Source organism: Polypterus senegalus, chromosome 11 (genome assembly GCF_016835505.1).
Source record: "Polypterus senegalus isolate Bchr_013 chromosome 11, ASM1683550v1, whole genome shotgun sequence".
In the NCBI taxonomy this organism is placed as follows: domain Eukaryota; kingdom Metazoa; phylum Chordata; class Cladistia; order Polypteriformes; family Polypteridae; genus Polypterus; species Polypterus senegalus.
The window spans coordinates 43072739-43100378 of NC_053164.1; the positions used below are offsets into that span (position 1 = coordinate 43072739).

The 27640-nt window shown below is 38.5% G+C and overlaps 1 protein-coding gene across 1 annotated transcript in view; it reads left to right on the forward strand.

The window, feature by feature from the left end:
* LOC120538892 (secreted frizzled-related protein 1-like) overlaps positions 1-27640 on the forward strand; it is a 76229-nt gene that overhangs the window by 12419 nt on the left and 36170 nt on the right. The window contains exon 2 of the mRNA XM_039768476.1: positions 12091-12168. Coding sequence (XP_039624410.1) covers positions 12091-12168 — 78 coding nt within the window. The remainder of the gene's footprint in view (positions 1-12090; positions 12169-27640) is intronic.

The window sequence follows — 27640 nt, forward strand, 5'->3', positions numbered from 1 at the left end:
TATAAATCAGACACAGGATGACCATCAAATGTGAGAACATTAGACTATAGGTTGTGTAGATCAGAACCACACTTACACGTTAAGGTCCAGTATAATACAAGGTTCCTTATTTGGGGTTTGTACAAATACACAGTGTTGAGATGTTCCAGATTGCTGCTTGGGGTTTGAACACCAAATCTTGAAGAACCATCTAATGTTTTGAATTCTCAATAATGGTTTATAAACTAGGCCTATAGTTTACCTTACAGTACAGCTACAGCATAGCTTCTGAGCATCTCACTATGGAGTTTTCAGAACAGAATAACAGAATATTAAGAGTTGCTATTGAGGGGCTGTATCAGATGTGTAGACCTGGCCTATCCTGAGAGATGTTTACAGCTACAATTATGCATTCAACATAAGAAGTCCAACATAAGCTAATAATGAAGCTGCTTTAGCATCCCACTGTAGGTTATGTAGACATTTCTACTGTGGCAAGTTCAGTGTTCCAATTAAGCTGAAAGAATTCTGTTCTGGTATTTGTTGACTTGAACTGTATTGAGCTATTTTGGGTTTCTGTTGTGAGGTCTGTACACCACACCTGGGCCAATAGACTCCCTTTATGCATTCAACTGATAACCCATTATTGAGTTTAAAGAACAGAACCATATTGATAAGTTCTACTATGAGTCCAGTTTTGAGATGTTTAAGGTTACCATTTTGTATTTACTGGAATGAAGCCCAGCATAAAATGGTTACGGGAATATTCTACAGTCAATCAGAGCCATTTTGAGATTTTCTGGGTATCTTTTTTTACTGTTTCAATAAGTTGTCTTAGATAAAGGAGTCCACAAAATAATACTAATAATAATAATAATAATAATAATAATAATGATGATGCAGACTCAGGCCAACTGAAATTTGTGTAAAGGCAGTATAATGAGGTTCACAGAGCAGAACAGTTATGAGTTGTTCATGACTTGCCCTCTGATTGTTTGTGAACCACTCATAAAGAAATATTTCAAGCTTGAAACTCATAGTGACATATTTAAGGTTTTCCTTTTTGATTTGAACACCATAACTTTATCTTGACTGTATAATAAATATATTTACTTACAGTATATAGTCCATGTTTAGTGCAAAGAAAATGTCCAAAATTATTGGAATCTTTAGAGCAGATAACTCTGCCTATGTGGAGCTTAGTACTTCATGACTGACCATTTATGTAATGAACCATGTAAAGACTGCAGAAGATGTCATTCAGCCTGGTGTGCTGAAACTCCAGTGTTCTGTGGTTGGAGAAGCCTCAATTCACAATATGTTCAGAAAATGTTTCAAATATGGAAGTACTAGCAATTCCCTACTTCAAGATTTTTCACTCATCTCTTGGTTCATTAGTTGCCTAAAGACCAAATCAAGTTTTATGTGCGGATGGTGGGGGGGGCTTTAAAAGCTTCTGATCCCATTTTTATGTTTTGTTTTTGAATCACTGGTGGCAGGGTGATGGCTAAATTTAAATCTGAGGCTGAAGAATAGGCTATAAAGATAAACAATATGTAACATTAGAGGTTAAGGTGTAAATATTAAAAAGTGTTGTCTGGGCAGAAGATGTAATGATGAATGTTCCTGCAAAATGTTACACTTTGAAATGCCACAAACTGAAAAGTTTTGTTTGCGTTGTTTGATCATAGTTTCAACCACCCTTATATAAAGCATATTCTTTTCAGGGTTCAGTTAAAGGGAGACGTTTTCAGGTAAAGGGTTTTTTTTTTTCCCTTCTGGACAGCATTATTTCAGGCGGTGTGCTTTAATTGAATGATTTGCTTGTTTAAAGCCAAAAATGCCATTACGGCTGGAATTGACCCTCAGGTCTCAAAGGACAGCATGATGTGCAATTTGGCTATTTCTCACATAACAGTAAAGGTAATTCAACCACCACCACCACCACCCCCCACGCCCACCCCGAAAAAAAGAAGAATAAAAGTAACATTGAGAGGGTTAAGTGTGCAGGGTCATGATGTGGAATGTTGGGTTCTGGACGGAAATCAACAACATTTTTAATTTTTAATGCAGTGTGGTTAGTAATGAACAGAAGAAGATAAGACAAGCTACTTTGTCCTTTTGGTTTTGTCATTCTGATGTAAATTGGTCTCACTCTGGTGGCTGGTTGTCTGTCTTTAGAATATGTGTGCATTTGCTAAGGATGTCGGACAAATCCTAGTATAGGTTATGTTTCTAAGCTTAGCTGGAGATTTCAGTCTGTCTGAGCACGGCTCATTCTTTTCGGTTTCTCTAAACTTAGACAGCCTTCATTTTAAGCTTGGCAAAATCTTCCACCAGTCTGTGTATTCCCAGACTATGCATACCTGCTGAAGGTTTCTGTCTGGCTGGCTATCAGTTGTGTTTTTCTTTTATCCCTTAGTCTCTTTATGTTTACCTCTTCTCTGAGGTCTTTTTAATGGTGTGATTGTGTGGTTTTTGTTTTGCCCAGCCCATGTGTATCTGTGCCAGTCTGTCTCTCTGTGCCTGCTTGACTTGTTAAGGGCGTTTCACTTTTTTGCTACTTGCAGTGTTCATGGTATTGTTGCTTTTCCCGAGTGCCATTCCAAGTATGATGATAGTGAAGTGGTGTTTAAAGAACATGTAATGGCCAGTTGGGCAGCAGCTTCCTCACTGCTATAGCCAGATTTCACAAGAATGCACTGAAAGAAAAGTAAATGGTGAAGAAAGCACATGGATGCAACTGATCAGGCTGCATCTTCAGTAAGAATTTTCTTTAAACTATCATACTCTGGGGTTAGACAGCTATCTGAAATTCAGCAGTGGAGCTGATTATATTCCTTTGGGTTTTCTCAAAACAACAAGACTGACATGTTGATCTGCTGAGACTGAAGGCTGGAAGCTAGAAAAACTTCCTTTGCGGCTCAGGGACAGTTCACACCTATGACTCAAACTGCCACTTCCAGGTGTGCCTTGCCAAAATGCATTGTGCATGTGTGAAGTTATCATGTCAGCTATGAAAATCTCAGGAACCACCAAAATCTCAAGTGAGATGATTTTCAAAGCAGACAAGTGCTGTTTGGATCTTATTACACCTGCTAAGACATCTGAAAACAGAAGCCCCATGCTAGTTTTGGTGGGTGGTTGGTGTGACTTTAATGCCTGTAAAAGGAAAGGTTAGGCCACTGATGTAGAATATCTAACTTATCTTAAAATATAGCAGCCAAATAAATTGTTACTTTTTAAACAGTGGCATGTTTTTAATTTCACAGGATGTAAAGATTTATGGAGTGGCAATATATCTAAAAGTTTATTGCTTGTGCTCTTTGAAAAGGTGGATTAATGACGAGAAATCAAGGCTGTTATGTCCATTCAGGTCAAATATATGAATATTGTGAAGTCCATTCAATTTCTATTTCTGTCTTCATAGTATCTGCCAGAATCGCTTCATAAGAAAGTTGGCAAACAAGAGACCAGTCAGTCCATCAAGCCCTTTTGTTTAGCTAATTGCTAAGATGTACCAATAGTTCATCCAAATTTTTCTTAAAGGTTGTCAAGGTTTCTGCTTCAACTAAATGACTCAAATGTTCCATGTTGCATGTCCCAGATTCCCACAAGTCTTTGTGTAAAAAAAAAAAAACCAAAATGTGCTTCCTGGCTTCAGTTTTAAATGCACTTCACCTTAATTTCCACTGATGCCTTTGAGTACATGATTCACCGTTAAGATGAAAGAATTTTGCTCAATCTACTTTATCATTGCCTCTGAGGATTTTAAATACCTGGATTAGGTCCCCACACAGTCTCCTCTGCTCGAGACTAAACAGGTTTAATTTTCTGAATCTGTCAGAGTAGGACATGTTTTGAAGTCTTGGCATGCACTTGATAGAAGCCCTTGAAGCTGTGAAGAGGAGAGCAATGTCTTGCTTATACTGTGGTGACCAGAACTGCACACAATACTCCAGATGCATTCTTATTAGTGCATTATATAGTTTGAGCATAGCCTCCCCTGACTTAAAGTCAACAGTTTTTATGATGAAACAAAATTTTAATTGCTTCTGTTCATTGATTAGTCAATGAAAATGTGTTGCATCAACATATACCTCTAAATCTTTTTCTGAGGTTGCTTTCTGTATGATGGTGTCTGCCATTTTCCAGGTGTTTGTCCAGGTCTTTTTGCTGCCTCCTCAGTGCCTTCAATCCCTCCAATTTTAGAGTCAACTGTGAATTTGACAAGTTTTAACTATACCAGAATGAATGTCAATATAATAAATAAGAAAAAGTAATGGACCAAGGACAGACCCCTGAAGGACTCCACTGATGACCTTGCTCCATGTGGTGCATTCTCGTCTTATCTGTACTCTCTGTCTCCTGCCAGTCAACCAATTTGAGATCTTGGTAGCAGGTTTGACACCCAGAAGGGGTACCTCCTGTGTGGAATGTGTGTGCTCCCCCTGTGTTTGGGTGACATTCCAATAACAGTCTAAAGACATGCTGCCAATTAGGCTGGTGAAGTGGAAGTAAATAATGTGGACCACCATACCCTTCAACTTTACACCTACTACTGGCAGGATTGACTTTAGCCTTTATGTATCTCTGGACTGGATAAATTAGATTTAAACAATGAATTGGTAATATTTTAAACTAATTCAAGTGGAAGGTGAGAGTGGGATGCTTTATATTTCTGGATTAAATCTATTGCTTTTGTGCTCACAGTTACTCTCACATGATTCATTTTAGAGAATTTATTAGTAAGGTATATATTAAAACGTCATATAAAATTAAAATAAAAAGAGCATAAGCAGCTATAGTCATGGACATTTCCATAAGAGCACTGTAAACTTTGAGTATAATAATTAAACAGCAACCATAACCATAAGGATTATAAAAAACAATGAGGGCTGTCAGCTCATCCAACAAACTTGTGTGCTAAGACCATGTTGAATTAGAAAGTTCTGTCTTGCCTTTTTTTTTCTGAAGTTGAACAACATTTCATTGCCATTAGCATTATATGTGCACTATTGAAAATTATGTTTATAGTTGTGAATGACCAGTATTTTCTCTTTTACAAACATCTTACTTAGTGTCTTCTCTCTGAAGTTCTCACACACGATCGTGAACAGTCCTCTTTGTCAGGGATTATCTGTTATTTATGAAAAACATGTAGTTATTCTGCAGGGCACATATTCTTTTTCATTCTTATAGCAACATTTGACATAAGTAAGAGATCTGAGCAGGTCCTGAACTTGCCTGCTAATGCTGTTGAAGGACATCTGATGGAGACATGGTAATACACATATGTAAGAACGTAAGAAATTTGACAAACAAGAAGAGACCATTCAGTCCATCAAGCCAGTTTATTTAGCTAATTGCTAATATTTCATCCAGATTTTTCTTAAAGTTTGTCATGGTTTCTTCTTCAACTACATGTCTTGGTAGTTTGTTCCAGAGTTGTACAACCCTTTACGTAAAGAAGTTCTAACCGGCTTCAGTCTTCTGATGTCCTCCGATAGTTGATTCACCCTTTAGCTGAAAGAATGCTGCTAGACCTGCTTTATCAATTACTTTGATCATTTTTAAATACCTGGATTCAGTCCTCATGCAGTCTCCAGACTAAACAGGTTAAAAGCAGAAGAAATTGCATGAGGACCAAATCCAGGTATTTCAGATCCTGGTGATACAGTAGGTGTTCAGCCTGACAGATGAGGTAGACTATTGGAACATTGTTGTAGGTCACGTGGAGCAGGCCAAGGTGATCAGAATGCTGCACTTTCTTGATGCTTAAAGATTCTTCTCAGAGGCTTGTGAGAGCTCACTGGTCACTGGAAGTTAGCATTGTAGGTTCAGATGTTGCCCATTTCAGTACACCATTAAAAAATCTGCCGATTTCACAACTGGCTCAGCCACATATGGTATTAGGTCTCTGAGCTTGGCTATGTCTGCAATTTATTCATGGGTAGATATAAACAGCACTACCTTATGGGTACTGGTCTCTTGTCTTTGTGTTTAATGCAGTTTCTTTGTGTGTTCAAATGTTGTATGGTTCATAATTTACTGTTAATACACATATTTATAATTATAAAGTAAGTGCTCTTGCATTGAGCCTGTACATAATAAAGAGCATTGTAAAAAAACAAAATAGAATTGAAACTTGCTTAGTTTGGATGTGTTCACTAATGAGTTAATACCTTGCTTGACTCTAAGAATGATCTTAGTGGAAAGAAAAACATGGTTAAACTACTAAAGGCCTTTGGGATGTTCCTTGATATAAATAAAGATAGTTTAACATGGGCTGAAATATTTTACATAGCTTCTTTTGCTTTAATATTAAATCACAATGCTTTACAGAATGCTAATTACATGGACCTTACTGCTAAAACAGAGTTAACATGAATGAACCACCTTTCGGATTTTAACATTACGCTATTTACAGGTAGTGTAAAATAAGAGATGGCCCGGGAGTGTTAGACCTGTGCATTCACATACCCTCCAGGTTTTTTTCCGCCATCTTCTGATGTTGGTAGGATAGACCATGGTCCCCTACATCCTTGAGTGGATTTGACAATGAATAGAAGGATCTAAGATTTCTGTTTTGGAAATTGGTTTCTGTAAATGCAAAAATGATTATCAGACTTGACAGCTCTATGACACACACAAAAGATTTTCTATCAATTACATTTTTTAGCAGATTTAAAGTGAATAGTATGGTGTGCTAATAAGACTTCAGTATAACTGTACAAGCTACAGATGACTGAAGCAATTGTGTAACCATGCTTGAGATATAATAACAAAGTATTATTGAAATAAAGATTAAGCTATGTAGCAAGCTGTTCAGATACTTAGTAGTTGCTGCTTTGGTTCAGTATTGGCACTCCAGTGTACTGATATTATTTTAATAGTGTTTAACATTTAAGGTCAACCTGTTTTGAGTCTGAACGGAGTATCTCTGGAAATTTGTACAGTGGAGTACTTAAACGATGAGATGGGTTCTTTATGTTCTATTCCGTTTCCATTTCCATAGTCAAAGTTTTCCATTCATTCCTCCTTCCTTCCTTTTTTCATTTGCAGCACAGACCTTCTCTCAGGGGATGTGAAACTTTGTCTTTTTGCCCAATTACTGACGTGTACTCTGTGTAACTTTGCTGTCTCTTCAGCCTCTTCTGTTAAGCTCATTTCTGCTTCTGCTATGTAAGTCCTTCAGCGTGATTCTGATAGGGTGGCTCTAGCTATAATGTGGAAATGGGCATCTTACCTTCCTTCATCTGATTCTATAGTATCTGCTGGCATGCTGTTTTTAAAAATGTTAAGCATGTCTGGAAAAAATTACCACCAGCTCATATACAATTTTTATCACGGGATTTTTTTCACTCCTAGATTGCATTTTTCACAAGGTCTAGATTCTGATCCACTTTGCAGAATTTGCTCACTTAACACTTGGGGAACTTTCTTCCATATGTTTCTGGGTTGTCCTCCTGTAGCAGCTAACTGGTCATCCATTTCCTCTTATGCTGAAGCTATTCTGTTCCTTGGTCCCCTCAATTACTGCCTGTAGGATTTATCTGATTTTTTGTTTTTGTCCTTTTCATTAGCAAGATATTTCTTTGTGTTCAATTGCTGCCAAAATCTGTCTGGTCTCTAGGTGGAACAATCCGGCTAGTACCACTTTCTAAAGCTTGGAAGTGTTCCTTTTTTTAACTTAATTATGCTAGAGTTATCAGCATGATTCTTCTGATATTATGGTTTCAAATTGGGAACATATTGCTTCATTGGTTAAAGAATACAATAAAGTAGGATTTCTTTCCCTCTATTCTGGATGAGGGCGCTTCAGAAGCAGTGTGTGCTGTGATGCCTTACCTATTACTTTTTGTTTAGGATGAGTGGGAGGGGAGGGAGTTGGCAGGTTATAATTCTGTTGTATGGTTGATCTTTTTCTTGATGTCATGTTATCTTTCCTATATCTATTAACTAGCTGTCCCTCACAGCTCCACCTGCGTAGTAGTGAAACAGGACAGTTAGGAGGGCTCTGCCTGGCTCCCAACTCCTGACTCTTCCCCCTCCCCACAGTCTCTGTCTCGGATTAGTGCGAATATGTTGCTCCTGCAAGTGAACTATGATTCTTAGCATGATAAGATAATTTGCAGAATGTTCAAGCAAATTATAGAAAAAAAAAAACCTAATCTAAATCCATTAAGTAGTTCTCTCATGAAAAGCGGACAGATAGACTGACGCTGGATGTTATATATACATATATATATATAGAGAGAGGTGATTGGCTATCTTTTTTATTCATTTAATTAATCACTGCTTTTGGATTAATTAGATACAGACAAAAAAAATGTGTCTCACCCATAATTGGTCATTTTGTTGCCTGCCTCCATATATTCATTTGTTATTAAACCCAGTTAATCCACTCAGTGTTGCAAGGGCCAGAGCCTAACCCAGCTTTGGGTGTAAAACAGGAATCAACCATGAACAGGGTGCCAGTCCATAACAGAGCACACACATCCTGAGTAGTTAAGGATCATCCATTAGCCTAACACACAAGGGTTTGGAATATAGCAAGAAAAGTGGAGTAACTGGGAACAAATATAGAAACTCTTAACTCTGCAGAATCAGTAAATACTGCAAGTCGGGAATGTAAATCACAATTCTGAATGAAAGGACCAGCACCACTAACCACTATGTCATTTGTGTCAAGCTGCATGTTGACATTCTTTGCTGTCAACACCCACAAAATGATCAGACCACCATGAGTAAAATGAGTGAGATTCAGAGACAGGGATAAGGATGACAGTCGTTTAATGGTCAGTATCACACAAGCGATAGAAAGCACATCTTGAACAGATCATCATAAACACTGTATATGAAACAAGTTACACAGCAGTGTAGGGGTAGTCCTACTTTGGGCACCTTCAGATTTTAACAATATTGTGCAAAAGTTAAATGAATTGGGATTGACATGCAGTTTTAGGTTCAATGGCTTGTTCTCATCTAAATTGTTCTTAACTTCTCATGGTTTTTAAATAAGAGATGCAAAAATAATACATTCCAACAGTTTCATTTTAAGAACAGGAAGTGTTTTCATTTCCAATACCCTAGATACTGTGGAAAGTATATCTGGAGAGTGATTAGCTCTACTACCTATAGAGGAAGGGATTTGGGTTGGTTCTCGGCCCAGTCACGCTTAAAGTAGAGTCTATTCATCCTCTGGAGATCCCCGTGGGCTTTCTAAGAGTTTTCAGCTTTTCTTCATTCTTAAGATGTGATTTGAGTAGGTGTAATACACTATTTAATCACACTTCTCTACTTTTCACTGTTGGGGTGTAATGAAGATTCAGTAAACAAAATGTAAATAACATAAAACACTTCCAGACCTAATTTACAGCTGTGACACATGTGCATGTGACAAAAACTGGAGGAAATCGAGGTACTGTTAAGAAAAGGTAATAACAGTGAGCTAATCACAGGATATGGTAAAAAAGCAGTGCAAATGATTTGCAGGCTTTAATGTCCATTGACTTATAAGTCACAGATCATTTTACTTAGAAAAATCGTACATTTATGTAAATATTTATTAAACCATGCAGGTTTTATAAAAAAGACAATTCAAGACAAACATTAAATATGTTGAGATCTAAGTACAGATCACTGAAAGTGGCAGCTCTTCTGCAGGCATTTCAATAAAGACGCAAGCTAGATGCTAAAAAAAGAGTGTTTTGCACGCACAGACTTCAGAGGATAATCTTTTCTTTAGTGTATGCTCAGTCACACTCCCCTTTAATCAACCAGAAATATTAGTCATTTAAGGCAAAGATAGGGATTAGGAAGTACCTGCAGTGCTGTTTTTCAGATAATTCTGTGGCATTTGATTCTTGGGAAACCTCAAAAGCTGGTTTTTAGCATATTAGGCAAAAATTCAACAATTATTTTAAACATTTGTTTTCTTCTGTTTATACTGGACAAAGGGGTATAGCAGTTAGCACTTCATGAGACCGGTTTTGAATCCTGGAAAGGGTCTGTATGGAATTTACCTGGCACTTCAATAAGTTGTGATTTGTTTAATGATTTCATTTTTTAAGATTTTTGTGAAAGTGGTAGCAATGCAAAGCAGTGTGTATATAAAAGATTGTTCTCAATTCATGTTTATAAAGGTTTATTTTGTGAGGACTAGTGCCATGGCGGCTATGGCTCTAGTGAAATGCAGTTCTGTAAATTAATGAATGGTTTGGTTTGTCCTAAACTAATCTATGTTTCAGTTTGATTCCATAATTTCTGAACATAAGAAATTTGACAAATGAGAGCAGATAATATGGTCCATCAACCTCATCTGTTTTGCTAGTAGCTATAGGTGAAAGGTTGTCAAGGTTTCTGCTTCAACTACATGTCTCAGTAGTGTGTTCCAGATTTCCACAACCTTCAGTTTGAAGAAGTGCATTCTGGCTTCATCTTTAAGTTTGAAAAATATTGTTGGATCTACTATATCGATGCCTTTGAGAATTTTAACGACATATATCATGCCCCCACACAGTCATTTCTGCTCAAGGCAAAACGGGTTTAATTCTCCGAGTCTGTCAGAGCAGGACATGTCCATAAGTCCTGGGATGGACTCAATTGCTGTCCTCTGCACAGCTTCAAGTGCTGCTGTGTTTTTCTTGTAGTGTGCTGAATTGGGCCTCATAGGGCGAGGAGATGAGTTCAAAACCATTCCTACTGACTGTATGGAATTTGCATGTTTTCTTCTTTCATCCAAAAGATATGCAAGTTAAGTTGATTTGTGAATCTTATTCGGCCCATTGGGCATAAAAGTGAGTTCTGTAATGGGCTGGTACCTGGTGATCAGTTATACACATCTTTTGATGTATTTTTGAGATATTTTGTTCACAAGCATGTCAATTTTTTGCACTGGATTAAATGATATAGTGTTATCATAGTGAATGCTGTATTTGTGTTGTTAAATAATATAAATAATTTTCCTAAATGAAAACATAGATCAATTACTAATATGCTTTATGTATATAAAGGGTCTTTTCCTTACATTCAGAGATGTTTATTGAGGCTCTATGTGGGTTTTTTGTCTAAGTGAGCATGGGGCCCCATTGAATAAAACAGTTGCATTTGGCCTAGGCCATCCCTAAAAATGACACTCAAAAACATACATGCTATAAACAAATATTCACCATCTCTCAGGATAGGTAATACTGTAGCAATGTTGTCCCATTACCTTATCAAGTCGTTTTTGTTGAAGACAACACTAGACTAGTTTGTTCTGGAATCTCTCAACATTATACAGGTATATGAAGTTGTCTTTCCTCACTTTCCATCATAAATACAGTTTTCGTCAATTTCTACCAAGTGTCCTCAAATATGTTTTTCACTGTTTAACTGAAAACTCAGTAAACTTTATTGATATCTTTGACAATTTTGAGGACCGGGTATGACTTGAGCAGACATGGCTACACAAAGGCATAAAATGGTTTAATTCCCATGGCTAGGTGGATGCTTTTGAATCTTGCGATGTTCCTGAACAAACCAGGTCATCTGGTCAGATGTCTTCCCCTTAAATTTCAGTCTCGTAAAATGCACAGAGAGTGCCACCCTCTGTCATTGTCCTTATTGGAGGCTATACAAATTCAAATTAAATCATTATTTTATAATGTCTTTCTTGGATGTTGGCTGTCTTCTGGTCCTTCGGGTGCAGTCTGTGTTGTATGTACAATACATGTAAATGTATGTAAAGTTGATAATCTTGGTACTTCCAGCCCCCTTTTGTATGCATTAGTACTGTACAGGGTCAGAGTGTGGGTACATATGCCATTCTGTAATTGTGAGGGTGACTGGCATTTTCAGAGACATTTATAATACAACCGTTCATTTATGAATGATCAAATACACTTTTATCCGTTTGGTCACAAGGATTCAAGCCCATGACAACAGCAATGAGCAAAAGGTAGGAGACAAACCTAAATTGAGCAGCAGTCCATCAAAGAGACGTTGATATTGCTGTTTTATTTTTATATGTCATGTTCAGTTTTGCAAAATGACAGCAGATTCTTTGTTACTAGACAATAATTTTCAATAATTACAACCATGTTTTTTTTTTTGTTTTTTTTGCAGATTCTGGTATCTGTCCACCATGTGACAATGAAATGAATACTGAGGTGATCCTTGACCATATGTGTGCCAGCGAATTTGGTAAGCCTAGAAGACAGTTGAACCCAGTATTGGAAATCTACTCATTACTGGCCACATTCTTAGCTTTTTGAATTAAATGAAGACACTGGCTGAGAGTATGTATATTTTTTAAGGGATAGCATTAAGTGCTCCATATATAGTACAGTACATGTCTGGAGCTTTTTTCCTGTTTCTTTCTAATGACTTTTTCGGAAAGGTGACGTTTTTGATCGTGACGTTTTAAGACCACCTTGAATTATATTAATTACTTTAAACAGAATTTATACTAACCACATAAGATAATTTAATTTGGGCTTCACTGGCAGTGGGAACAGAGGGAAGCTGGGATTGCTTGGGAGAGACCCAAGCTAAAAATCTGTGCTTAAACAAAGCTGGCAAACACAATGACTGTCAGAGTGTCCTTGTGGAGTTACTTTCACTTCTAACATTTCCTTTCGAACATTAGAACAACCTAGATGAGAGCAGGCCATTGAGCCCAACAAAGCTCACCTGTCCTATTCACTTAACTTCTCCAAGTCATTTTTGAATGTCCCTAAAGTTCTATTATGTACCACACTACTAAATTAAATTACTGAAATAATAAATTATTCCATGTGTCTATGACACCCTGTGTGGAGAAAAACTCCCTAATATTTGTGCAAAATTAGTTCTTAACAAGTTCCCAACTGTGTCCCTAGCACTGACCTCTGCCCAATCACACTTGATATATAATGGGATAATATTTGCCATTATTTTTTAGTCCTTTGGAATTTCTCCAGTGTGGAGTGATCCTTGATCATAAATGTGTTTCTGCCTTTGGACTATATATATATATTTTTTAATCATACATTTCTGTCTACACTCACACCATGCAGAATTTGAAACATCAGTGTTAGCTTATATTTATAAGAAATTTTAGAATATTCTAAAAATTATCAGTCAACTAAAGACAATTATTTCCATCATTTAATTTTTTATTTTAAAAACATTTTAGAATTCCTAATTAAAACATGTAGGTAAAGTTAACAATAAAAGCACAGCTTTTTATCATTTTGAGCTTCCGATACATGCTAAAAGTAATTTCGGCACACATTGTTTACTTCTGTTTCGATTTTAAACCTTTTTTTTTTTTTGTCAATTGCGGTTCATTGTTGTGTCACCATTTTACGTACATTTTGGTTAATCTTCACAAGCAGCACTTTTCGTTTTTGCTTGGTCACAGGTAACTATGCCTGTTGCAGGTCACGTGATGCAAGGGTCACTAAATGTATTATGTCATTGATCCTCAGATATATAAGATGGCATCACATTACTTGTCGGTGTCTAAGTTTAGAGGCATTTCAAAAGACAGTGTAGACTGTTTAAAATCTGTATCTAATGTTTAAAGAATTTAAAATCTACTACACAAAGCTAGTGTCTAAAATCCTTCTTGGGAGCTAATCATTTTTCACGTATTTTGGCATTAATGTATTGTGCTTTAATGAAATGATCTTTTGACTTTCCACATTTTGACATCTTGATATGGAATTTCATTTTGTCATCTCCTGTTTTTTGTGATTTCTCATTTTCCACTTCCTTGGCAGAACATGCATCATCATAAGTATAAGGATGTTTTGTATATTTAAAAAGAAAGAAAGAAGAGATCAAAATCTCTATAAAGATGTATTTAAAATGGATGAATGGTGGGCAGGGGAAGATTAATATAAAAGTGCACTATATGCTTCAAGATCCATTAACTGAACAATAAGTTGATTTTATTTTGTAGAGAAATTAAACACATTCAGATGGGCATCTCCAAAGTGACAGACACTGTAAACAAAGAGTTTAAATGAAGGCAGGAGGACTCTGATTAAGATGTAGTTTAAAATAAAAAATAATAGCCTCAGGATGCATCAGAGGCCAGCTTCTGAACTGTTACAAACACCACAAGTGATTTAGAGTATGCCGAGTTATTGTAGAATTACTATTGAGATAAAAAAGCAGAACAAAATGGAATAATCTGGTCTAGTCTGAATCAAACTTCTGAAAAGTGGATCTCATTAATATGAGTTGCAGTAGACATTTGTAGTCCTATAGTGATGGACTGGACTGCCCCCCACACTAGAAGGCAATACGGAGTCACCGGCCCCATTTTGTTGCAAGGAATTATTAGTATTCTTGTTTTTTTGTTTTTATTTGTTTGTTGTTTTTAATCTTATAATGGTGAAATTAGCATATCACCATTTTGCTGAAGGTTTCTTGCTTCAGTGCCACCACTTTGTATACACAGTTGCCATCATGTTACTGTATTTACAGAAATGTCCACTATTGCTAGTCTAAGATTTAAATGCATCTTTATGGTATTCTGACCCATTTCTATGCTTCGGATTGTGACCTTTTCTCACTCCCTTTCTGACTCCTTTATCTCCTGGTTTTCTTTTCTTTATTGAGCATGTTTTACCAAACTCCTTGATGACAGGATGCAATGCAGGAAATATCAGTGAAAGTTCATGTCTTAATCTGTAGGGAACCATTATAAGGCTTCTACAAAGCAATCCTATTTCATATGCATACTTGTAATATTGTAAGAATATGGAGTAGCTGACAGTGCTGTGTTGAAAATAGAAGTTGGGTACTGTACATTGAGCTGTGAGATGGGAGCAAGCATAATAATATTTGAGACACAGTTACAAGACAAAATAATAATGTTCAGCACTGAAGACAAAAGTCAATGATACCATGCACATAATTTTAAAAATGTATTTTGAAACCACTTTCTGTTTATTATGAGACATATGAAAAACATTTGGAAATATTGTGACAACCTTTTCATGTCAATATTTAAAGTATTTTGGAATCAGCAGGAAGACGCTTGTATTTGTAGGCTGTTTTCTTGGGATGTGATTTTTCTGATTGAACATGGGGCTATTTATTTTGCTAAGATGTGTTTAAGATACCTTACAATGCATTTTAGTAATTATTTTAAAATATAATCTTTCTCTGATCCTGGCTGCCAGACTGGATGATTCCACACCCAACCAAGTACTTTTTGAAATGAGCTTTCCTGGGAGGCATTATTTTAGGCTACATACTGTACAGGTACAATTGCGTAACATTTTTCTTGTCTTTGTATTTTTAATGCTAATTTTTCTGCGTGCAATCTTTATGGAATTAGCTTTAATCAAAAGAGTGAAAAACAGAGCAAATTAACAGAGATAACTAAGTGTTGTAAACCATTCATTACGAACGTTTTCAAATAGATCGTCTTGGTTACGACAGATCTATGGGCAAGTGGAATGAAAACCAATCAGTTGTCATTAATTGTGCTTAACACTTGTGGCCTCCAGATCCCCAAACCCAACACAAACAGACACAAGGCACACATACAGCAGCACACAGGTTTTTAATTTGTTTTTGAAATCTTTTCCCTAAGCGTTTCCCACCTACACACAGCACAGTACGAACAAAGCAGTACACAGCACTTTGTTTTCTCTCTCGGCCCTTCTCTTCATCTCCCACAATGGGGAGCACTTCCAGTGTCCTGTTAGTGTGGTTTGAAGCACTTCCAGGTGATGCGAAAGATTGATAAAGTAGGGCTCTGCAGTCCTTGCAGCACCAACAGCGTCCAATAGGGCTGTGCCAAAATACAACTCCTATGAAGCCCTGTGGGAATCTGAGACACCACTGCAACCCCTGAGGGCTTCCATCTAGCACTATGGGGGAAATAATGCCCTGCGCATGCTCTCTTCCCCAGTACTTCCTGGAAAGGGTCTCGCCGTCCACCACACACTACAATATCAGATTTAGATTAAATTGTAACAGTAATATTTAATAGCATTTGATCCAGACAGGAATATTGTAGGAAAACTTGGTAACCATGTCAAAACGTTTGTTAAGAAGAGGTTAAGTGAATCAAAATTAGTCAAGCTTTTCTCTCAAATGCCAGTGTACAAACAGTGCCCTTGCATGCCTTAAAAACCTTCAGGTTTAGGTGCCGCCTTGCAAATATAATAAAGTCTGGCATGCAGTGTATGGAGTCAGATTTTAAATATGTAATTATCAGAAATGGACACAATTATGTATTGTGAACATTTATTGGCCCATTGGCCAAACAAGACTCAAGACCAGAGATTTATGTTGCGGCCCATTCATGCCGATCTCTTTTTGTTTTCTAGTCCCCAGTTAGCACAATGGGTCAGAACCCTTAGAGATTGCTGCATCTGTAGTTATGTATTGTCCCCTTTTGGTGCAAAGCAGAGGTCAGTCTTGGAATGACAAACTGCTATGTCTATGGTCTATCTGGTTGTCTTTTGTATCCTCTTTGTATGTGGTTCACACCACCAGAAAGGGCACCGTTTCTCTGGTTTGATGGGGTTAATGTTGCCTCCGCTGGGTGTCTGGTCTCTCTTTAGGACAGTATTCCTGATGATATGGTTTTGGCCTCGGTTCTCAAAGAAAACACGACAAGCAATGCTATTGTTGACCAACTGTAACCAAGTGCTCTGCCAATGAATGATGGAGTTTCACCTCTCTGACCATTTTATTATTTCTATTTTATTTTCAATGGTGATGGTTTTTCTCTTCTTTACTGTATCACCAGCACTTGCATTAGATTTGTGTTTCAGAGACATTATTGAAGGGTGAAGACAAAAGATTAAGATGAGCTATTCTGCACAGTACTGTCCACACTATCACAGCAGGAAGGCACCTGTCGTCAACACGCCTGATGTACTGACATGAGACAACTTCCTGCTATGTGCGTTACAGTACAAGCAGGCTTGCTATTGAGAATGATTGGGGGCATCAACAGGTGGTTCATCACCAGCCCACCTCACAGCGTCACCTGCCTGCAGTGTCCACCCACCGAGAACGAACACGGTGCGGACAAAGGCAGGTAGTGAATCGCCCCCATTCAATAGGCAGCCATCCAATGCACACTACAATGCTACCCCCGACCGCCCCATTCACCCTCAATGGCCTCCGTTCAGCCACAACCGGGTCAACACTCGCAGCATTACCAGCCGCCCATTGAGAATGAACAGGGCAGATGTGTGTAGCAGGCGGGCAGTGAAACCACTTGCCACCGGGAACCACCTGAGGGACACTACACTGCACGAGCAGCAAAATTGTACCCCTCCAGCCTCCATCCAGCCACCACTTGCAGCATTACCAGCTGCCCACCAAGAACAAATGAGGCAGTCGTGTGTGGTGGGTGGGCAGTGAAACCACTTGTCGCCGGGAGTCACCCGAGGGACATTAAACTGCGTGGGCAGCGAAATCGCCCCCCTCCAGCCTCCGTCAAGCCACCGCTTGCAGTGTCCCCAGGCCGAAGATGACGGAGCGGCAGTTACTGAGGTGCATGCGTCGCAGCTGCAGCCCCATTCGTAAGCCATAGGTCGGATGTCCGTAACCTGGGGACTACCTGTACAGGCAAGTCAAATCATATTTGACTAGAAAGAGCCAGTGTTCTTATTACTTTTTGTCTTCTTGCTCCAGAAAAAAATGGAAATTAGACAGATGTGTCTGTTTGCATTTATTGTTTTAAACCGAAACAAACTCATTTACATACCATATCAGGCTTATCTTACCACATGCACTATGTACAATAGAAAAAGACATAATACTGCGTGTGAGACCAAAACACTTAAAGAAAATGAAGCAGTTATAAGATGGAGTAGGTTTAATGTCAATTTTCATGCATCATAAATTAAAAGTAGAACAGTGAAGGTAAATAAAATGTCGGAAGATTTAATAAAAGTCTTCAAGTGGAGTTTTCATGCTGGCTCATTATATGGGGTGTGGAAATATTTCAGCTTTGCTGCCAGGCTTCCATTCAGGGTGTTAGGGTGTAAAGGGTGATGTCTTTGTCCCATGTCAAAAAATTGTCATTTTGCTGCATTTGTGCCAAACTTTTGTGGTTCCCCCCGCCCCACACATACACACTCCACCCCCTGTGTGTAAGAAACGTGGGAAGCGCCAGCCTATTTTCTAAGGGCTAATGTGCAGATGTCTTTTCTCTTTACTTTCTTGTCTCTTTTTTGGGTGAGCGTGAGGAGAAGGGGGTGCTTAGCTTTCCTTAAATACAAGGGCAGACTTATTCTTTACAATAAATGGGATCCTTGTGTCTGCATGGGCATGTCAGCACAGCTTGGGCGGATTTGCCTAGTGGGGCCCCATGATTGTCTTATTGTGTTTACGCTCCATTGTCCCTGGAGGGGCTCTTGCAGGTCAGTGGCCTTCACCTTGCTGACCTCCTGATGTCCAAAAGTCATTTGTGAGAGGCCATCTTACAAAAAAAGAAAGAAAAAAGGACTGAAATCCAAATTGACTGCAAAGTAAGGGTGCTTGTGTGTCATTTTATCTTAGCAGTTGATTGCTTACTGCTTGTTTTCTTTTTTATTGCCTTCTATCTGATAAGATATTGTGCAGATTAAAGGAATAAATAACTCGGAACAGAATGTGAGTTTTTTCATCTTAGCAGTGCTACTCGAGTATTGGCAGGTCTCTTATATCTTTCCGCTTATTGTGCTGTCTTCTTCAGGGCAGCCCGGTGAAAAGTTTCCATATACTAGATATGTCTACACATGGATGCTTCAGGAAACTTCCTGTTCAGGTAGCTGGACCCCCAGGAACATGCAAGCAGAGCTAATTATGCAATCAAAATGATGCTGTGTCACATGAGACCTACTGCACAATGACGGTCTGCCTCAAGACTTTTGTTGGGAGGATTTCTACAATCCTCTTCAATGGTGAGTGAAATGAAGGGTGTAGTGAAACAGAAAATAAGAACATTAGAACAATTTTGACAATAACAGGCCATTCTGCTCAACAAGCTTGCCAATCCCATTTGCCTGGATACTCCAAAATCAAGTGAACTACTACAGACATTTCCTCAAGGAACAGTAGCACTGAACAGATTTATCTTTCACTTCTGCTGGGGCCCAAGAGAGGCCTGTTTGACCCACAGAGCAGCAACTTTGGCTCCTACGCTTGAGTGAGGATTTAAGTACCAAACCATGTAGTATTACATACAGGACACCTGAAGTCCATCAAATTCAAGCCCTGCTGCTCAGTAAATTGGTAAACACTACTTAGCGGGAATGTGGAATATTGCAGTTGATCAGGTTTGAAGTGCTAGAATACCATAGTCTGTAGTAGAGCTATATCCCGATTCGATTTGTGGTTATGGTTAAAGGTCTCAGACACAACCAGGGGTTAGGCCAGCTTGTTTACTGTGGTTGCCACAGCCTGGCACCACCAGAAGCTGAAGGCCATGAAGGATAGAGTGAGTGAGTATTGTGCCCTGAAGAACTCAACATTCAGTATCACAATAGCCTTATAAGAGTTGGAAAGGAGCTGCAGACATTTGGCGAATTTTTGATGGCAGACTGCAAGGTGTTATATTGGAGGGACCCTTAGGTAGGTTTTGTAGCCTTTACTCAGATTTCTGAACTAACTGGTTTTGAAGTTGATTGCATCAAACTAGTGTCTAGGTTTGGCACCTATGGCCTGCTCCTAACTCCTCTGAATTCTTTACTGAAAGTGATCCATCTATCAGTTATTTCCCCCAAGACAATTTTTAGGTTTAGAGAGAGAAAAGTCCAAGCAAAAATGGGCTCAAGGCAGGCACCAACTCTGGATGGGACAAAGCAGCTAGTAACTAGGGAATCTATTCCCAGGCTCCTGATTACCGGGAGCCCAGGATTCCCGGACATTTTTCATTCCCGGGAATGAAACTTCTGTAATTCCCGGGAAACCGGGAACAGCCAAGCTTGCATATATAGCGTGTAAAATTGTAAAAATCGATCAAGAAATAACAGAGTTATAGTTGAAAATAATTAAGTGGCACGGTTTTTTGGCCCACGATGTAGTGTGTTGCAGATTAATTCAGTCAACCAGCAGCAGTCGTCAGTCTCCAGGCTCCGACTAAGACTGAGTACAGTGGACTGGGAGGAGTCTGCACTTGGCAGCTCACGAATGCTGGGACAGGGCAGACTTCATTGATGTCTTTCAGACAACAGCTTTGAACAGCAACTTGAAATTGCAATGCGTCAGCACCCCTCAACTAGATACATATACTTATATCACAGCATGAACTGCTTGTAGATAAGGTTAGTCTTTTATTGGTGTCAACATTGCAGTAGTTTTATTAAAAATAGGTGTCGGTTGTTCTAAAACCATTCACATGTGAGATGCCCATGCACTGTGTCATCCCCGGGAGCCCGGGATTCCTGGGAATGACATGCGGGATTCCTGAATTCCCAGGAATGGATTCCCTACTAGTAACATAATTTGGATATACTGTATGTGGAATATTGATCATAGTTACTTTTTAGACCTATGGGCTATAATTCTTTCAAATATATGGATTTAACTATTCATATACATTTATATGTCCAATTTAAACAAAAACACAGCTTTTGGCATTTTCATGTATTGATTTTTTGTATTGCCCTATGTGAGATTGTGTGCTTTCAGCTTTAAATTTCTCCACAGTGGGAGCAAATGATTCTGTATAATTGAGTGGGGACATTTTAGATGTGAGTCACTTTATAGCCTGGATTATACTGGTTTATAATCCACACTGTGATCATGGATCAATTAGAGAATAATAATCAGCGTGGCAGTCAAATGAAGGGCACAACCACAGACAATGGTAAGCAGATAAAATAATAACCAAGGCTTAAGTGTGACCACTTCTTATTACCCTGGTGGAGTAGGTCAGGAGTGAGTGTAGAAACAGAATTAATTGTCATTGCTCTTTTAAAAATCATTGCTTTCCTGGAGCTCCTTGTATAAAAAACTTTATAGCTCAGTGGTAAGTGCCACCAGAATGGGGATCTCTCTCAAAGGAGCCTTTGTTCTGAAAAAGCATGTCATCTGGCACTCTTAACTGCTGTTTTATTCTGTAATTGTATGTCTCCAAGATGACCAAGATATTTCCCTTTTTTCACAATTTGTTTCTTTAAGCACTATGCTAGTTTAACCCAGGAGTCTTCAATACTCCTGATATCCCTGTGGCCGTCAGCCAAATCCTTTATTGGTGGCTTCTTGCTTCAGTCAGGGGTTTCCCAGTTTCATTCGACAGTTATTTTCGACTTCCAAAATGAAGGGGGTGTTAGTGATCTTTTGTGTATAGTAACAAAAAGTTATTAACATCAACTTAAACCAAACAGCGCTCCTGTCAATGTTGCCCACAACATTCTATGCATGAATATTCAGTCATTTTTCATTTGAAGATTAGGTTCAAGATCTTGTCAAGTTTGCATTTCAGGAATAATACAGAGTTGAAGTGCTAAAAATTGAACTCCTCTAGTGGCTGTCTTGTTATACTTAATCGAGGCTTTGTCAGCTGCCACTGTTCACATCAATTCAGTCCATCATGGTAGCGGTTTGACTGCAGGATCATCTGCTGTATAAGATGATGTACCTTCAGAATATTTCATTGTAAAATTTTGAGTTAATTATTAACAACACCAATAATTTCTTAACCACCATATGTTTTTAGAGTCAGTTAATTAAAAACTTGAAAGTTGTGGATTTGTGTGGTCTTTATAACGTACATACTGTAGCTCTCAGGCTGTGGATATTTGCAAAACTGAATTTGTTTAACATTTCCAGCTTCTCTTAGCTCCTGTTTTATAGTAAGACGTTTTTTAGAACCCCTGAGGGTTACTCCTGTTGCTTCAACTTTTCATTTACAAGGTCTCAGAACAAAAGCTTTTTCTTTTAATGGGGTAGATGAAACGTCTAGAGGTTTGTTAGCTTTTGTTCAAAAGCTTTGCTTCAAAACGTGTCTCTTCATTAATTTTTATGCCTACACATTATTGTAATGTAGCCATTTGGAATAAAGACAGCGGCATCTTTATTCAAAATGTTGTCATGCCCTAAAGCTTCAGCATATTCAGGCAAGTTTAATGCTTTTATTATCTGATGTTTAATTTAGCATTTGATGTGAAAGTAGCCTGCATGGAGAGGAATGATGGCAGATGAGCCGAGCATTTCCGGTTGTAGAATTTTGGGGAATTACTGAGTTCTGAAGAAATGGGTTGAAGCATGTCAGAGATTTAATCCTGGGCACTTTCTTTTACCATTTGAGAAGATTTAGAACATGCCAGGGCTGCCACAATGTCATAAAAGGAGTACATTCAGCCCATCTTGCGTTTAAGGTTACCGTATTCCCAGGTTTTTATCCAGTTATTTCCTAAATGATAGTGGGCTGTTCAATAGAAAAAAACTGCTCAGTTTTTATGAATCCAAAGGACTGGTTATTTGTTTCTGTGCTTGAGCCAATAATTGATCACTTCAGCTTTCAATGGAGATTTCGATTCCCCTGTATAAGAATTTTCTCATTTTGAGGTTTCCGACAAAACATCTGGGTGTCCATCCCATTCTTTGCCTCCATAACTTATAATGTTTGTCTTTATGCAATTCTCCTTATTTTCCTCCAGAATTCCTGAAAGTTTATTTCATTATTTAGCTGAATGAATGTTGCCTCATTAGTAGTGATACTGCCTTTGAGGCTTTTGAAGGTCTTGCTGATGTTTCCACACGGTTTTATCTACTTGACATTGAAGAACAAAATCGGCTTGTGTTGTAGCACATAAAGATTGATCACTATGCTGTTTTTAGAAGACAAAAATCATTTTATGTGGTGGTGTCAACCTGGTGCAGCATAGGTGATCTTTAAAATAAAGTTTAATTGTCAAGAGCTGGAAAATAGGTTGCAGTTGCTTGAGATTGCAGTTGCAAAATGACATAATCCTATGATGCAGACCGCATTCATCTTTGAATATCATTAAAATTTCTTACTTTTGTAAAAGAGTCTGGAGTTTTCCTAATGTTTCCTAAGCTATAGCAGGGCATGCTGTGTGGTCAATATAACACCCCAGATTGTTGTTCCACAGACAACTTCCAGTGGTCCTATTTATGTAATAAGGCAGTTGGAACTTTTTGTTTTATGTTGTTTAAATTCATTCTGAACTGGGCCTCATAGGTCCAGGAGACATGGTTCATGTTGCTGTTCAGTCATGGCCTTTGTGGAGTTTCTGCAGTCTCTTCAAGTCTGTTACTGTTTTTGTTAAGTCCAGGTACTCGGGTTTGCCCCCCACATTGCAGGGATGGGCAAGTGTGACTAACTGAGCCATTTTAGTGTTGCTAATGTTAGTGAGAGTCCCTTGTGCAAGGCCTGTCTCAGTCTTTCAGTTCAGTCCTGCCTCAGACCTGAAAGTGCTGGAGTAGGTTCTGGGCCTCGAAGAAGATGCTGTTGGCGTAAGTGATTTTACATTGTAAATTAATGGATGATTTCCTACCGAGTTGGACAAATTTAAAGCGCCCAAAGTGAAAGCAGCCTTATTAATGTCTCCATCTACCATGAAGCTATCAAACTGAGATTCTTCCTACTGTACTTTTATCTGTTGGGAATACTGACTTACTGTGGTTTAATAAACAAGGATGACAGAATATGACATGCTTTAGATTATACTCTGTGCCTTTCAGAAGGAAAGACTTGAATGTAGATCAGAGCAGCTTGGCATATTTAAAGCCTGGAAAAACACACAGTCTGTACTGGATATTGAGAAAGTAAATGAATGAGGTGGTGATGGAGTGCAGAAGAGCTTGACAATGGAGCATTATTACTGTAGCAGGGGGTTTTGGACAGCCTGGAAAGGAGAAAGTCGAAAGATGGTTGAGAAGGTCACCTGGTGGTGTTTTTTTTTGTTTTTCTCTTGGTCTTTTAGATTTCATCCATCCATCCATTTTCTAACCCGCTGAATCCGAATACAGGGTCACGGGGGTCTGCTGGAGCCAATCCCAGCCAACACAGGGCACAAGGCAGGAACCAATCCTGGGCAGGGTGCCAACCCACCGCAGGACACACACAAACACACCCACACACCAAGCACACACTAGGGCCAATTTAGAATCGCCAATCCACCTAACCTGCATGTCTTTGGATTGTGGGAGGAAACCGGAGTGCCCGGAGGAAACCCACGCAGACACGGGGACAACATGCAAACTCCACGCAGGGAGGACCCGGGAAGCGAACCCGGGTCTCTTTTAGATTTCATATTTCATTTGCTTTTGTATTAATTAAGATAGCAGTTAGTTAATAAGAAAACAAATGCTTATAAAAATTGGCAGCTTGAAGAGAGGTTAATGTACCATCATTGCTGAAGTGAGATACAGATGAACGTTGGATTTAACAGGTGCTGCAATAACATAGCTCATACTAAGGAACCTTGTTTCTAAAATACATAATATCCAATTATACATCAACATAAGACCATCTCAAGCAGAAATCATGAAAGTATAAAATAAAACATCTTCTCATATTTCTAGGCTTGCAACCAAGGAAGCATGGAGGTGCCATTATTATTCACACTGTTTGTGTGAAGTTGGCATGCTACCTCCATTTTCACTTGGGTTTTTTTTTCCTATTTCTAAGGTTTTTCCTGAATATGCTAAAGAGATGTTAGATTAAGGATGCACTCTAAACTATGAATATGCTCTTGTTAGTTCTAACAACTTGTCCAGGGTCATGCTGTTTGTTGCAGGGATGGGCTTCAGCTCCAGTGACCCTCGCCCAAAACTAAACTTAAAGTTGGTAAAAAAGTAACCCTGATGTTAAGTCACTAATTACGTAAAATAATTTTAAAACGACTGCAATCTCTGTTATGCCTAATGTTAAATTTTATCTAATAGTGTATCCCTAATTTTAAATGAAATAGCTGGATTTTTGCCCTGATGTTAAATAGTAAAGGGCATCTATCTATAGAAACCCCACTTTTCTATCTTTTGATCCCAATTTAGAATTATAGATATTACCCTATTTAATATAATTTATTGATATGGACTATAGTTTGACCTAATTTTAAAGTTAGTTTTATTATGAGTCCTAAAAGGGTCTGTTGAAAGAAATTTTGGTATAGAGAGTTCAATAATTAAATATTGGGTTTGGAGGTTTTTAAGCAAATGCTTAATTTCTGTCATAGCAAGAACAAGCTGTATGCATTGTGGCATAAATTAAAATCTGTTATCGTAAATTTTCTGAATCACACGGATAATGTATTAGCTTATTTTTGCTTGTCTCCATACTCTAATAGCATTGGGTTCTTTTTCTTAATTGTGGAGCCTTTACAGTTTTTGGAAGACCTGCTGATATGAATCTGAATGGCCTAGGGGCAAACCAAAATCTTTCTTAAGGAGCTCTAGTGGCTATTTGGGTAAGAAATACACTTGTTCACGTCACACTTACTGGAAGTATGTCACTTGCTTTAGTTTGCATGGTTTTAGAAACTTGGAAACAATACTGGAGAACCTGGACAAAAATGTGTGAAAACAAAAAATATTTATATACAGTAGGGTGGTCCAGATCTAATTATGCAATTTTCATTACGCTATTACTTATTAAGTTTATTACAAAGAGAATTTTAAAAAAATCACTTTATAAAACATACGTTTATTCACCATAAAATCCACACAGTGCTCTCAGCACCAATTACCCTTAACACGGGCCTTTCTCTCAATGTCCGTGGGCCGCCTCTCTTCCTCCTGTCCCGGGAGCTTCGTCCTGCTCTAGCTCCCTGACTGTAGGAAGGCGGCCCCTTTTATTTCCACCCAGATGTGCTCCAGGTGCTTGATGACTTTCTTCCAGCAGCACTTCTTGGTGTGGCAGAAGTGCAGCACTTGCACCCGGAAGCACTCCGGGCATCCCTGGAAGGTCCTTCCTTCACCTTCCCAGGTGTGGCGGAAGTGTCGATTTCCTGGCCACCATAACGCTCGGGGCGCCCCCTGGGCTCTCAATGTGCTTGAGCCTCCATGCTCTGTCCCCATGGTCCCCTCATCATCCAGGGCGGTTGCCCCCTCATGGCCTGGGGAACATATAGACCACCTCCCGGTCCTCCCAGGCGTCCCAGCTAGGTCTGACCTCCAGCCTCTTGTGACTCTATATATATATATATATATATATATATATATATATATATATACTCATTCGTATTTATTTGGTTAAATCTTTGGGCATCAAAGTAAACAACACATTAAGATCACAGGGCCACTTTCTCAATTAATAGCATAAGTTTGTTTATCACAGGCCTAGCATGCTTATTCTGTAAATATTTTAATAAATTATTGGCAAATTTTAAAAGAGGTTGGGGCATATCCCCTTAAAGGGTTGATGTTTTTGCTAATTTGAGGTGATAATAGATCTCCATTTACCCACTGAGTAGTTATAGACGGTAGGTTGGGATTTGCCAGTTATTAAGTTTGTATGCTAGTAGTGTGGCGTAGGCCACAACAATTGATTTTTCTCTATGCACTTTAATACTGGCGGCAGAACACCATATATGACTGTTATCATCAGTGGTTTTTAAAATGAACTAGGCCTAGAACCCCTGCAGATTTTATTTTTTCTCTCCAGCCATCTGGAGTTTTTTTGTTTTGTTTTTTCTGTCCTCCCTAGCCATCGGACTTTACTCTTATTCTATGTTAATCAGTGTTGTCTTATTCTAATTCTTACTTTATCTTTTATTTCTCTTTTCTTCATCATGTAAAGCACTTTGAGCTACATTATTTGTATGAAAATGTGCTATATAAATAAATGTTGCTGTTGTTATTTGGTTATATACTAATCCCTCCTCGATCGCGGGGGTTGCGTTCCAGAACCTCCCACGATAGGTAAAAATCCGCAAAGTAGAAACCATATGTTTGTATGGTTATTTTTATATATATTTTATATATTTTAAGCCCTTATAAACTTTCCCACGCTGTTTATAAATATTCCCCGCACAGTTATACAGCATAAACCTTTTGTATTCTCTTAGATATTAGGTAAGATTCATTGAAACTATGTATTTTAAACACATTTTTTATATACAGTGAAACCTAAATATTATTTTAAAGATATCAGGCGTCTCCGATATCACATACGTATGTTACAGCCATTATGACAGACAGGCCACCGGCAATAAATACGTACAATGCAAGAAAAATTGTATACAGTAAATGAGTGTACAGTGACACTAAATGTACGCACATGTACTAAGTACTGTAAGTACAAAATTAATTATGGTTACTCACCAACAATGACATAACGACTTGTCCGATAATAATGAGTTTAATTTTACTGCACAACAAAGGAGAGTGTTACAGCTCTACTAAAGGAGCCACTTCAGGCGATTGTGTAGCACTGCCGTTGTTTTTCTTCCGGCAGTCTTCAATCCAAATCCCTAAAGCAGATTCCATCCGGACTACTGCCTTATTATGTCCACTTACAACTCGTTTTGCGCCCTGATTAAAAGGACACTGTGGCCGTAGATCTTATATTCTTTTCCTCCTTTTTAAATAAAAAGAATCGTGGCCTCATTGATGCCGTAATGGCGTCCTACAGCGGTGTAGCTTTTCCCTTCCTTCAACATATCCAAAACTTTTACCTTTTCGGTAATCGTTAGCATCTTCCGTTGGCGCTTGGGCACGGCCCCTGAAGCAGTAGCAGGAGCAGATCGTTTTGGAG